This window comes from Bombina bombina, chromosome 3, assembly GCF_027579735.1.
Source record: "Bombina bombina isolate aBomBom1 chromosome 3, aBomBom1.pri, whole genome shotgun sequence".
Taxonomy (NCBI): Eukaryota; Metazoa; Chordata; class Amphibia; order Anura; family Bombinatoridae; genus Bombina; species Bombina bombina.
Genome location: NC_069501.1, coordinates 1207417222 through 1207432825, shown reverse-complemented (window position 1 = coordinate 1207432825; position 15604 = coordinate 1207417222). Strand labels below are relative to the sequence as shown.

At 36.3% G+C, this 15604-nt stretch overlaps 1 protein-coding gene across 1 annotated transcript in view; it reads right to left on the bottom strand.

Moving 5' to 3' along the window:
* The window catches only part of DLG2 (discs large MAGUK scaffold protein 2), a 2066337-nt gene that overhangs the window by 1026110 nt on the left and 1024623 nt on the right, over positions 1–15604 (bottom strand). Inside the window, 1 exon segment of the mRNA XM_053708663.1 lies at positions 12251–12407. Coding sequence (XP_053564638.1) covers positions 12251–12407 — 157 coding nt within the window.

Genomic DNA, 15604 nt, shown 5'->3' with positions numbered 1-15604 from the left:
GGAGCAGCGGTCTTTAGACCGCTGCTTCCTAACTTCTGTTTCCAGCGAGCCTAAAGGCTCCCCGGAAAAAAGGGGCATCAAGCCCCATTCAGAGCTTAATAATTCGGCCCCCTAGTGTACACACATGCTTCCTTATCTTATATTTGTCTTTAAACCAAAGCTCAATACTTAGAGAGAACAATGGAAAATTAACATTTTATTACTTAACTATCATACACCCCACTGGGAGTGTAATTTCTTTAGCTAGCTGTGTTTTAAATGCTGAAATAGGCGTAAAGGAGCTATTTGTAAACAATTTAATACACTCAAGCAGGTAAAATTAATCATTGGGAACAATTTAAACTGGCGAAACTAGGGTGAAATATCCCTTTTACCAAGTGCGCTAACTCGGCATGAAATATTAATATTTGACATTCCAATGTTCTCAACATATAATATGTTTTATGTATTCTTAAATACATATTTCTAGATATATCTGATTTTGTTTGTGTGTATATATATATATAGGAATATCTATTTAAAAATACATAGAACATATTCCCCTATGTGAAGAAAATAAGATTGGGAAATGTTTACAGTTAAAAAGTTATTAAATAAGAATAATGTATAAATTCAAATTTTTCATGTTTTAAGCTACTTAACTTTAAAGTGCCCCAAAGTACATATACAAAAGTAAAACTTTTTATGTATCAGATATATATATTTTAATAATAAAAATTACATTATTTTCTATGTGAAGAACATAGGAATGTAAAATTTAGATCTTAGAGTGGTCGGGTTAGCGCATATGAAATCTAGGTAATCTCAAGGCATGTTATTAAAATATTATACATATAATATTTAAAAAACTAAAATAAATTATTAAACATTATTAAACATAATAAATATATATATTCTATGGATTAGTTAGAATATTTTACAATATGTTTAATTTTTTAATTCATTTTTAATAATATATAGTTATTTTTTATTAATATTTTATATGTAATATTTCACTACTGTGACTTAAGAATTCTAAGAGTTCTAAATTGAGTAATGCTATGCGTAAAACGCATATTTTACATTCCTATGTTCTTCACATATTAATTTTTAGAATAAATAGAACATATTCTGCTATGTGAAGAACATTGGAATGTGACATTTTTATATTTCATTTTAGGTTAGCTATCAGGATTACACGTGAGTAGGGTGTTTTTTTTTTACTTTTTGTGCTCCCTTGAAGTCTATGGGAGAATACATTAACACAATTGTGATATTCGAAATTCAGCTTTTTACGTGTGTCAAGTTAGTAGGTGAGCGAAAAAGTTTTACTTTCAAGTTGTAATAGAAATGGTATCCAATACGCAAAAAAACTTACTTATAGAAGAGTTAGCGAGCGAGCAAGCGTGAGCAATAATTACTGCTCCATTTGTCATCTGCCACAGAATGAACAATCATTATAAAAGGCAATGTCAAAATCGCTGTTTCATCAGGCATCATTTTTTAGAAGCTGAGAAACGTGTTGCATACAGGGGTCTATGGCCTCTATTTATGAAAGGTCTTGCGGACCTGCTCCGACCGTTCGGATCAGTTCCGCAAGACCTCGCTGAATGCGGAGAGCAATACGCTCTCCGTATTCAGCATTGCACCAGCAGGTCACAAGAGCTGCTGGTGCAACGCCACCCCCTGCTGACTCGCGGCCAATTGGCCGCCAGCAGGAAGCTGTCAATCAACCCAATCGTATTCGATCGGGTTCAATAGCGGCGATTCCTGTCCGTCTGCTCAGAGCAGGCAGACAGGGTTATGGAGCAGCAGTCTTTAGACCACTGCTTCATAACTGCTGTTTCTGGCGAGTCTGCAGGAGCTTGATAGATAGGCCCCTAAATGTCTATGCCCCCTCCACTTATTGCTTGATGTTTTTAATGAGATTTTTAAATAAACCATTTTTAACAAAAGCTAAGTGCAAGCACCTTATTATCTGTTGGAACTGCATCCTGGGGCCTACTGTTCTTGGAACTCGCATCCTGTTTTCCAGTCTAAAGCCAGGACAAAGGTTAGCTGATACACCCTGAGTTATCAGCCTGCAACTACCAGGACATAAGGGTGCTATTGCTACATGTGAGTACCCATTTGGCATCTATGGATGTTTTTTTGCTGGTGGCATTTTTGATCTACACATGAGGCGCCCCTCTGTTTTGTGTTTATTTCTAGTGCCTGATCTGGATTGATCTGAGAGGAGGAGAGCAGCCGTCCATCCTGCGCCTTCTGTTTGGATACCACACACGTTTGTGTACAGTGCATTACACAAACTCTCCATTATGGGACTTTTTATTACTCTACTATTATTATCAATGTTGTATCTGATTGCATTATATATGATATTGTGATGCTGTATACCTAACTGCTGTATCTGATTGCATTATATATGATATTGTGATGCTGTATACCTAACTGCTGTATCTTTATTGCATTATATAAGATATTGTGATGCTGTATACCTAACTGATGTATCTTTATTGCATTATATATGATATTGTGATGCTGTATACCTAACTGTTGTATCTGATTGCATTATATATGATATTGTGATGCTGTATACCTAACTGTTGTATCTAATTGCATTATATATGATATTGTGATGCTGTATACCTAACTGTTGTATCTTTATTGCATTATATATGATATTGTGATGCTGTATACCCAACTGATGTATCTTTATTGCATTATATATGATATTGTGATGCTGTATACCTAACTGTTGTATCTGATTGCATTATATATGATATTGTGATGCTGTATACCTAACTGTTGTATCTGATTGCATTATATATGATATTGTGATGCTGTACACCCAACTGTTGTATCTTTATTGCAGCTTGTTTATATATGATATTGTGATGCTGTATACCTAACTGATGTATCTTTATTGCATTTTATATGATATTGTGATGCTGTATACCTAACTGTTGTATCTTTATTGCATTATATATGATATTGTGATGCTGTATACCTAACTGTTGTATATTTATTGCATTATATATGATATTGTGATGCTGTATACCTAACTGTTGTATCTTTATTGGATTTTATATGATATTGTGATGCTGTATACCTAACTGATATATCTTTATTGCATTATATATGATATTGTGATGATGTATACCTAACTGTTGTATCTTTATTGCATTATATATGATATTGTGATGCTGTATACCTAACTGATATATCTTTATTGCATTTTATATGATATTGTGATGCTGTATACCTAACTGTTGTATCTTTATTGCATTATATATGATATTGTGATGCTGTATATCTAACTGATGTATCTGATTGCATTATATATGATATTGTGATGCTGTATACCTAACTGTTGTATCTTTATTACATTATATATGATATTGTGATGCTGTATACCTAACTGTTGTATCTGATTGCATTATAAATGATATTGTGATGCTGTATACCTAACTGTTGTATCTTTATTGCATTATATATGATATTGTGATGCTGTATACCTAACTGTTGTATCTGATTGCATTATATATGATATTGTTATGCTGTATACCTAACTGTTGTATCTGATTGCATTATATATGATATTGTGATGCTGTATACCTAACTGTTGTATCTGATTGCATTATATATGATATTGTGATGCTGTATACCTAACTGTTGTATATTTATTGCATTATATATGATGTTGTGATGCTGTATACCTAACTGTGTATCTGATTGCATTATATATGATATTGTGATGCTGTATACTTAACTGTTGTATCTTTATAGCATTATATATGATATTATAATGCTGTATACCTATCTGGTGTATCTTTATTGCATTATATATGATATTGTGATGCTGTATACCTAACTGCTGTATCTTTATTGCATTATATATGATATTGTGATGCTGTATACCTAACTGATGTATCTGATTGCATTATATATGATACTGTGATGCTGTATACCTAACTGTTGTATATGTATTGCATTATATATGATATTGTGATGCTGTATACCTAACTGATGTATCTGATTGCATTATATTTGATATTGTGATGCTGTATACCTAACTGATGTATCTTTATTGCATTATATATGATATTGTGATGCTGTATACCTAACTGTTGTATCTGATTGCATTATATATGATATTATGATGCTGTATACCTAACTGTTGTATCTGATTGCATTATATATGATATTATGATGCTGTATACCTAACTGTTGTATCTGATTGCATTATATATGATATTGTGATGCTGTATACCTAACTGTTGTATCTGATTGCATTATATATGATATTATGATGCTGTATACCTAACTGTTGTATCTGATGGCATTATATATGATATTGTGATGCTGTATACCTAACTGTTGTATCTGATTGCATTATATATGATATTGTGATGCTGTATACCTAACTGTTGTATCTAATGGCATTATATATGATATTGTGATGCTGTATACCTAACTGTTGTATCTGATTGCATTATATATGATATTGTGATGCTGTATACCTAACTGTTGTATCTGATTGCATTATATATGATATTATGATGCTGTATACCTAACTGTTGTATCTGATTGCATTATATATGATATTGTGATGCTGTATACCTAACTGTTGTATCTGATGGCATTATATATGATATTGTGATGCTGTATACCTAACTGTTGTATCTTTATTGCATTATATATGATATTGTGATGCTGTATACCTAACTGATGTATCTTTATTGCATTATATATGATATTGTGATGCTGTATACCTAACTGTTGTATCTTTATTGCATTATATATGATATTGTGATGCTGTATACCTAACTGTTGTATCTGATTGCATTATATATGATATTGTGATGCTGTATACCTAACTGTTGTATCTGATGGCATTATATATGATATTGTGATGCTGTATACCTAACTGTTGTATCTGATTGCATTATATATGATATTGTGATGCTGTATACCTAACTGTTGTATCTTTATTGCATTATATATGATATTGTGATGCTGTATACCTAACTGATGTATCTGATTGCATTATATATGATATTGTGATGCTGTATACCTAACTGTTTTATCTGATTGAATTATATATGATATTGTGATGCTGTATACCTAACTGTTTTATCTGATTGAATTATATATGATATTGTGATGCTGTATACCTAACTGTTGTATCTTTATTGCATTATATATGATATTGTGATGCTGTATACCTAACTGTTGTATCTTTATTGCATTATATATGATATTGTGATGCTGTATACCTAACTGATGTATCTTTATTGCATTATATATGATATTGTGATGCTGTATACCTAACTGTTGTATCTGATTGCATTATATATGATATTGTGATGCTGTATACCTAACCGTTGTATCTTTATTGCATTATATATGATATTGTGATGCTGTATACCTAACTGTTGTATCTTTATTGCATTATATATGATATTGTGATGCTGTATACCTAACTGATGTATCTTTATTGCATTATATATGATAGTGTGATGCTGTATACCTAACTGATGTATCTTTATTGCATTATATATGATATTGTGATGCTGTATACCTAACTGTTGTATCTTTATTGCATTATATATGATATTGTGATGCTGTATACCTAACTGATGTATCTTTATTGCATTATATATGATATTGTGATGCTGTATACCTAACTGTTGTATCTTTATTGCATTATATATGATATTGTGATGCTGTATACCTAACTGATGTATCTTTATTGCATTATATATGATAGTGTGATGCTGTATACCTAACTGATGTATCTTTATTGCATTATATATGATATTGTGATGCTGTATACCTAACTGTTGTATCTTTATTGCATTATATATGATATCGTGATGCTGTATACCTAACTGTTGTATCTTTATTGCATTATATATGATATTGTGATGCTGTATACCTAACTGTTGTATCTGATTGCATTATATATGATATTGTGATGCTATATACCTAACTGCTGTATCTTTATTGCAGCTCGTTTGTTGTATGGGCTTCAGTCCCCTGTTCTGTTTTTTGTTAGAGAGCGCCCCCACTCATTTCTGGTTGTATCTAAAAGGCAATGTCTTCTTTCCTGGGGGTATAGGCTAAAAGGAGTGAACAACAAATCAAACTGTACAAAAATCGTCTGGTCTTCTGACCTTTTGAGAACAGAATGAAATAAATACGTATTTTGTCTTACTGATTCTCTTAGTGTATAGATAATATGGCTAACTATATGGAGCTTGTGTAGTCTCTGTCATTAGGGCACAATTATTGAACCACAATCTCATAATTAATGATCCGAGAACTGACTTTTGCTTCAAACTTCTTGGATTTTAAAAAAGCCATTAGAAAAACTTATTCAAAAGTTTAAAAATGTCATATGCATTTGTTAAATGGATTACCGATCTAAAAAGCCAATTTCATGCTAGGAGAAGAATTAGATGTTTTAAAGGGACAGTCAAGTCCAAAATAAATGATGATTCAAATAGGGCATGTCATTTTAAACAACTTTCCAATTTACTTTCATCACCAATTTTGCTTTGTCCTCTTGGTATTCTTAGTTGAAAGCTAAATCTAGGTAGGCTCATATGCTATTTTCTTCGACCTTGAAGGCCGCCTCTTATTTGAATGCACTTTCACCGTTTTTCACCACTAAAGGGCGTTAGTTCATGTGTCATATAGATAACATTGAGCTCACGCACCTGAAGTTACATAGGGGTAAGCACTGATAGTCTAAAATGCAAGTCTGTCAGAAAAACTGAAATAAGGTGGCAGTTTGCAGAGACTTAGATACAAGGTAATCACAGAGGTAAAAAGTGTATTATTATAAATGTACTTCTGTTATCTAATTATCTAGTTTTCTTGATATCCTTTATTGAAAAGCATACCTTGGTATGCTCAGGAGTGGCAATACACTATTGGGAGCTAGCTGCTGATTTGTGACTACACTTATATTTCTCCTGTCATTGGTTATTGCAATGTGTTTAGCTAGCTCCAACTAGTGCATAGCTTCTCTTCAACAAAGGACAGAAAGAGAATGACGTTAATATGATAATATAGGTAAACTGGAAAGTTGTATAACATTGTATTGTCTATCTGAATCTTGAAAGAAAACCTTTTGGGTTTCATGTCCCTTTTATTTATATTTGACTGTCTCTAAAGCTTGTGCCTCTAGTGAGTATCTCTAGAGTGTGCAGTCAGTAATGTTACTGGGACCTTGAGGTGGGCTAAGAACAATTTAATACATGGAGAAGCTACTGGAGTTAGTTCTTAGTGTAGCCTTGTTTCAGAGTTAGAGTGCACCAAAGTAGGAGCAATGCTCATCGGCATTAAACATAGCATAGGGTGGGAGGCCTGTATGATAGATTGCTATGCTAAGGTTGCCACCTCGGCCATGTTTACCTGGACAGTTATAAGTTACACATGTTGCAGGATGTGATGAGAGGAACATTTTAACTTAAAGGGACATGAAACCCAACATTTTTCTATCTAGGTATGCTTTTCAACAAATTAAATAAAATTAAATTGGAAAGTTGTTTAAAACTGTAAACTCTATCGGAAACACAAAAGAAAGAAAATTGGGTTTTGTGTCCTGTTAAAGGGACAGTCAAGTCCAAAAAAACTTTCATGATTTAAATAGGGAATGTAATTTTAAACAATTTTCCAATTTACTTTTATCACCAATTTTGCTTTGTTCTTTTCATATTCTTAGTTGAAAGCTAATTCTAGGAGGTTCATATGCTAATTTCTTAGACATTGAAGACTGCCTCTAATCTGAATGCATTTTGACCACTAGAGGGCATTAGTTCATGTGTTTCATATAGTTAACATTGAGCTCATAAACGTGACGTTAACCTGGAGCCAGCACTGATTGGCAAAAATGCACGTCTGTCAAAAGAACTTAAATAAGGGGGCAGTCTGCAGAGGCTTAGATTCAAGGTAATCACAAAGGTTAAAAGTGTATTTGTATAACAGTGTTGGTTATGCAAAACTGGGAATGGGTAATAAAGGGATTATCTTTCTTTATAAACAACAAAAATTCTGGTGTTGACTGTCCCTTTAAGTAAAGACATATATATTACTCTAATTACCAAACTTTGGTGCAAATACAAATGAGAAGGAGACAACAACTTACATTTTCAATGACAACTTACTGACATCTGTTTTTGATTAGTAGTGCTTAGCGCCACACTTAAACCCTTGAAAGGCCCGATTTGGTCCTTGGGTTGTAATTATTATCATTATTATTATTACTATTCTTTTGTCGAGAGCTATTAGCAGGTAGAGGGCCCTGCCAAGAGTTGCCAACCATTGTAGATCACCTTTCAAGAAGGTGATCTGCAGGACAGCTGGGCTTGTACAGCACATGCTAAGGAGGGACAAGGGGACTGAAAAAAGGGGAGCGGAATTGGGGTAAGAAAGGTTAGCATATTTTGTATCCCTGAAAAGTTTAGTTGTTAAGGAACACTTAAAACTAGGGGAGAGTCTAGTAAACTGAGGTAGATAGTTCCTTAAGATTGGGTCCAATCTGGAGAAGTCCTGTAGATGGGAATGTTAGGAGGTAAAAAGAGAGGAGGAGAGGTGGTTATGGGCAGAGAGAAAGAGATGGGTGGGAGTGTATGTGTAGATGAGGGCAGAAATATAAGAGGAACCATTGTTAGTTAGGGCCTTTTCAGGATTTAGTGTTTTATTCTGGAGGCTAAAGAAAGCCAGTGAAGGGATTGGCAGTGCTTTGCAACATGTATAGATCAGCCTGGTAGAGGCGTTCATTTTCAATTGTAAAGTTGATAGATGGAAGATAGTGAGATCAGAGAGAATAGAGTTGCAACATATAAGGTGAAAAATTATATGATGAAAGAGTGAATTTAAATCTTAGTTATGTCATTTGTGAGTAAGTGGCAACATTTGGAGATGCTTTTAAGGTGGAAATGAGGGAAGGGGTGTCTGAGGAGAAGAAATAGCGTAGCCAGGCAGCAAAGTGATCAAGACATTAATTTGATGTACTGCAGGGGGGGGGGGGGGCTATATATAACAACTGCATAGATTGAATGAAGAGTATAAAATAATCCTGTGGGTTTTGAAGGAAGAAAATGTAAGGGAGTAGATGGGATGTATTTGTTGAAAGGTATAGCAAGAGGAAAGTAAAATGCCTACTTCACCTCCTTGTCTTTTTCCAGGCCTAGAAGTGTGGCTGAAATGGAGACCCCATGTGAAAGCGAGAGCCATGTTAAAGGAGTGGGTGATGAAGAGCAGGCCCGGATTGGCCATAGGGCATACCGGGCAAATGCCCGGTAGGCTGCTGGTTACTTTAGCCCCGTCCACCAACCATTACCGCACACCAAGTGCTTTCACAGTGGCCGCAAAATTGTATTTATTGTGACATGTCGCAGCTGTTGAGCCACAGGTACCTTAGCCCCACCCCTGCCCACCATTGAAGGGCTTCCGGTGGGAGGTGTCACGGGGTTGGGAGTCTGTGACGCTGAGCACGTGAAAAAGTAGTGTTTTCAAGGCCACCACCTGAGTGTATCCCTAGGACTGATCTTTGCCTTTGCTAGGATAAGAAAACCCAGTCCTCTGTAGGTCATGGTACACTGCCGTGATGGAACCACCTGAATGCGGACACCACCAGGCCCTCTGGTTGAACGCGGTTTGTAAACCCCTCACCCAGCTCTTGGTGCAAGGCGAATGATTCTAACTAGTGTGGCTGATAGACCACGCTACACACCCTGATTGGAGGGTAGCAGAAGGAGCACAGCAAACAGCAAGATCAGCAGGCAGATGCTGCGGTTCCTGAAGAGACAGCTGTCGGTTGGCTCTGGTGGGATATCCAAAGCAGCCGGATAGTCTCCGGGATAGGAGTGGCAAAGGGCCAAATAAGGCACCATAACCTTCACTACATTGTGACGGGTACTCGCATCAGCATTATATTCATGTTCCCTCTCACTAACTGTGGAACTTTTTAACAGCTCTGTTGCCACTTGTCAATAAGGTGGATGCTATATACATAAGAGTGTTCTTGCACAAAGCAGCTAGTTTGGGTCCTATGCTGATATACATAATATATAATATGCAATACAATTGTATTATATTGTGACAGGATGTTGCAGCTGACATTAACTGGTGTATTGAGACTGTGCACGGTAAGGGTTACATATTGTTGTTATGTATGTGTGGGGATATGTTCTTGAAGTCATATTAATATATTAGAACAGTTCAGTAAGTTTTAGTGTTTTAGCAAGTAAACTAGCTGCCAGGAGAAGCCTTTTAAATAGCAAGTAGGAATAGGTGCTGTTCAATAGGGTGTGTTTGCAGTATTAACACAGCGGTCTGGCTTTCAGGTTATGTGCTTCATTGGAAACTGATGTGTTCATTCCCTTAATATTGTGATGTTTGATGAATCTCATGTATGTATGTGTGTGTGCATATGTGTGATGTGCGTGTATATGAGTGTGTGTATGTGGAGTGTGTGTGTGTGGTGTGCGTGCATATGAGTGTGTGTATGTATGTGTGGTGTGCGTGCATATGAGTGTGTATGTGTAGTGTGCATGCATATGAGTTTGTGTATATGTGTAGTGTGCGTGCATATGACTGTGTGGTGTGCATATGAGTGTGTTTATGTGGAGTATGTATAGTATGTGTTGTGTGCATGCATATGAGTGTGTGTGTGTGTGCATATGAGTGTGTGTGTGTGTGCATATGAGTGTGTATGTGTAGTGTGTGTGCATATGAGTGTGTGGTGCATGCATATGAGTGTGTGTATGTGTAGTGTGTGTGCATATGAGTGTGTGGTGCATGCATATGAGTGTGTATGTGTAGTGTGCATGCATATGAGTTTGTGTATATGTGTAGTGTGCGTGCATATGAGTGTGTGGTGTGCATATGAGCGTGTTTATGTGGAGTATGTATAGTATGTGTTGTGTGCATGCATATGAGTGTGTGTGTGTGTGCATATGAGTGTGTATGTGTAGTGTGTGTGCATATGAGTGTGTGGTGCATGCATATGAGTGTGTGTATGTGTAGTGTGTGTGCATATGAGTGTGTGGTACATGCATATGAGTGTGTGTATGTGTAGTGTTCGTGCATATGAGTGTGTATGTGGTATATTTGTGGTGTGCATGCATATGAATGTGTATTTGGTGTATGTGTGGTGAACATGCATATGAGTGTGTATGTGTGGTGTTCGTGCATATGAATGTGTGTATGTGTGGTGTGCATGCATATGAATGTGTGTATGTGTGGTGTGCGTGCATATTAGTGTTGGTATGTGCGGTGTGGGTATATGTACAGTAGTTTGCGTGCATCGTTGTTTATCTGTGGTGTGTGTGTGCATATGATTGTGTGTATATATGTAGTGTGTCTACATTTGAGTGTTTGTATATGGGAGGGCCACTTTGCCTTAAAATGCCCGGGTCTATTTTTGGTCCCAGTTTTGCCCTGATGAAGAGACCATTAATAGAGCTTGTTATAGACAAACAGAGTTCAAGAATGCAAAAGTGAAGGGGGTATTGACTTTAACTTCACAAGGAATTGGAGTTACATTTCTATAGTACTGGTAGCTTGTATTTTGCTGGCCCTTGCATACATCTTTAAATTGTGTTGCATTAACAAATTTTGCCACAGAGCTTCCTTTCTAGTTAGGAAGTTAATATTTTTGGGGTCATCATCTACTTATTTTCATTCATGTTTTTTCTTATTTAAACCACACTTTTCTTTGTTCCATTACTTGTATTTCACATTTCATGTGTATTTAAAGGGCTGCTTTGTAAATGTATAGATGTTAAGACTTTTGGAGAATCAGAGGGTGCTACAATAATGAATGGGGGTGCTTCATAGCCCAAAATATCCCTTAGAGCAACAGAGAAATGATAAATTAAATGAAGCAAAAAAAAGGCTAAACATTAGCAATGCTCAGGACAATCAACTCTTGCATTGGGAAATCTTTATCCATTATATTAGTTTTTGAAGTGGGATTTTAATAACTAAGCACATGCATCTTCTTGTCATTTATATTCCCCTTGTGGAATTGAAATGGGAAGTTTGAGCGATAAGTTTTTTTCAGTGTACACCGCTTTATTTGTTAAGTTGATAATGTTTTTATATTTATTTTTTTACAAAAGTAATTAACAGATAACCTAGTTGCATGTGGAAATGAGCTGATTTAATTATTTTCTTTTCTTTCTAAGATTTGAATAACTCAACCAAATACGGTTGTGTAAACATACTTAAAGATAAGAGTTTAGATACTTACAGATAAGATCTGGTCCCCTCTTTGCAGCTCTCCACTCAGATCTGCTGGTCCTCCTGCGAGGATGAATGAGATGAAAATTCCTTCTCCATCTTCTCCTCCAACAATATTAAAACCCAGCCCTGTGGACCCTTTGTGCAAAATAACTTTTCGAGGTTCCCTGTAGAAATAAATTGTATTCTATTTGTTAATGCTGACACAATAAACATTTTGGCAAAGGTAACAACATTAAAGCAATAGTCTAGTCAAAATTAAACTTTCATGATTCAGATAGAGCATGCAATTTTAAGAGAAACTTTCTAATTTACTTTTATTTTCAATTTTTCTTCGTTCTCTTGGTATCTTTATTTAAAAAAGCAAAAATGTAAGTTTAGGAGCTGGTCAATTTTTGGTTCAGCACACAGGTAGCGCTTGCTGATTGGTGTCTAAATGTAGCCACCAATCAGCAAGCACTACCCAGGTGCTGCACCAAAAATGGGCTGGCTTCTAAGCTTAGAGCGCTGAATTTGTCTAGCAGGGGGAATAAGTCTGGTATAGTATAAGATGGATTGGATACAAATAATAATGGAGATAAGGGACACCCCTGACAAGTGCCATTAGTAATGGTAAAGTTAGAGGAGCAAAAGCCCAATCCCCGAACCATTGCCGAAGGGGAGCAATATAATGTCGTGATCATACTGTGAAATGTTTGTGCAAATATTTTCACTCCATCATATGCAACCAATCGACTCAAATGCCTTTTCGGCATCAAGAGAAAGTGTAACACAGAATTGACCAAGCCAATGGACTTCCATGAAAAGCCAACTTGATCTGGATACCAGACAAGGAATAATATTCTTCAGGCAGTTAGGTAGAAACGTGGTATACAATTTAACATTAATGTTAAACAGGAAGATCAGCCTGAAGAGAGCACAGGCGTCTGGGGATTTACCAGGTTTTTGCAGAGTGATGATAGAGGCCTGCAAAAAAGAGGAGTTAAAAAAATAAATTTGCTCTTGGGATAAGCAAGGGAGATGGAGAGGTGAAAGAAAGGCCCTAATAGATTCCACCCTGGAGGTGGGGAATTGCCCTTACAATGAACGCAAGTTGTATAACTGTGAGTAATTGGTCGCAAATTCTTCACCAATATCTTTGGGTTATTTTACCCCTGGCTTGTAGATAGGGAATAAGGGCTTGTGCAGTCCACTCTGTAATTTTCTGGCTAGCAAATAGACAGCTTTTTTACATTTGGAATAGAATAAACATCAGCATTTCCTGAGCGGGTCTTGTACTATTTGATAACCAACACTTCATAATCACAAACCTCAAACTTTTTTTTATACTGTATAAGAGTATTTTTTGCACTGACATTTTAGCTGCTCTGTTGACTTTCACCTAGAGACGGAAAAGCAGTTAACAAAAACATATTTTTTTGTTTGATTTTATAATTAACTAGGCACGCTTAAAGGGATATGAACATTTCTTTCATGATTTATATAGAGCATATAATTTTAAACAACTTTCCAATTTACTTCTATTATCACATTTGCTTCATTCTCTTGGTATTTTTTGTTGAAGGAGCAGCAATGCACTACTGGGAGCTAGCTGAACACGTCAATGAGCCAATGGCAAGAGTTATATATGTGCAGCCACCAATCAGCATCTAGTGCTCAGTAGTGTGCTGCTTCTTCTGAGCCTATGTTTTTCAACAAATGATACCAAAGATATCAAGAGAACAAAGTGTATTAAATAATAGAAGTAATATGGAAAGTTGTTTCAAATTGCATGATCTATCTGATTCATGAACGAAAAATATAGGGTTTCAATTTCTTTTTAACATTACAAAAAAACTGCATGCTACATATCACATGAACACACACACAAGCATTTTTTTATTTTTTTACTTTAAATAAATTAGACCTTTTTATTTTAATGCAAATTAATGTAAAAAGGGTGAGAGAAAGTAAGTGAAAGGGGATCAGAGGGGCAGAAAAGAGTGTGAGAAGGGTCGTGAAGAAGAATAGGGAGAGAGAAAGTAAGTGAAAGGGGATCAGAGGGGCAGAAAAGAGTGTGAGAAGGGTCGTGAAGAAGAATAGGGAGAGAGAAAGTAAGTGAAAGGGGTTCAGAGGGGCAGAAAAGAGTGTGAGAAGGGTCGTGAAGAAGAATAGGGAGAGAGAAAGTAAGTGAAAGGGGATCAGAGGGGCAGAAAAGAGTGTGAGAAGGGTCGTGAAGAAGAATAGGGAGAGAGAAAGTAAGTGAAAGGGGATCAGAGGGGCAGAAAAGAGTGTGAGAAGGGTCGTGAAGAAGAATAGGGAGAGAGAAAGTAAGTGAAAGGGGATCAGAGGGGCAGAAAAGAGTGTGAGAAGGGTCGTGAAGAAGAATAGGGAGAGAGAAAGTAAGTGAAAGGGGATCAGAGGGGCAGAAAAGAGTGTGAGAAGGGTCGTGAAGAAGAATAGGGAGAGAGAAAGTAAGTGAAAGGGGATCAGAGGGGCAGAAAAGAGTGTGAGAAGGGTCGTGAAGAAGAATAGGGAGAGAGAAAGTAAGTGAAAGGGGATCAGAGGGGCAGAAAAGAGTGTGAGAAGGGTCGTGAAGAAGAATAGGGAGAGAGAAAGTAAGAGGTATTGACTGGGGAAGCAGAGATGTGGAGTCAGAGGGGGATCAATACTGAGAGGGAGTTAGAGAAGAGATATTGGGGCCTATTTATCAAGTTCCAAACGGAGCTTGAAGGCCCATGTTTCTGGCCAGTCTTCAGACTCGCCAGAAACACAAGTTATGTAGCAGCGGTCTAAAGACCGCTGCTCCATAACCCTGTCCGCCTGCTCTGATGAGGCGGACAGGAATCGCAGGAAATCAACCCGATCGAGTATGATCGGGTTGATTGACACCCCCTGCTGGTGGCCGATTGGCCGAGAGTCTGCAGGGGACGGCATTGCACCAGGGAGGATATTCTAACATATAAAAAAACCAACAATACAGATATTCCCTTTGGAGAAAAAGAAACCATTTTCATAACACAATACAACTCTGATTTCCACAAAATACAATATATAATAAAAAAACACTGGCACATAATACAAAGGGACCCAATTCTTAAACATTTAGTAAAAGAAACACCTAGAATTATCTATAAGAGAGCGCCGACACTCAGAAATCAGCTAGCTCCCAGTAAGAAAGTTAAACACAAATCCTCCAACAGAATATCACAAAATTCAACTCAAAACAAGGGACTATTTGGCATACGTGGGATCTACAAATGTGGCAAAACAGGATGTGGATCTTGCAAAATTATCAAATCGGGTACCAAAAATTTCAAATCTACAGTTACTGGTGAGATTTTCCAAATTCTCATTTTTTTCAATTGTAATTCATCATTTACAG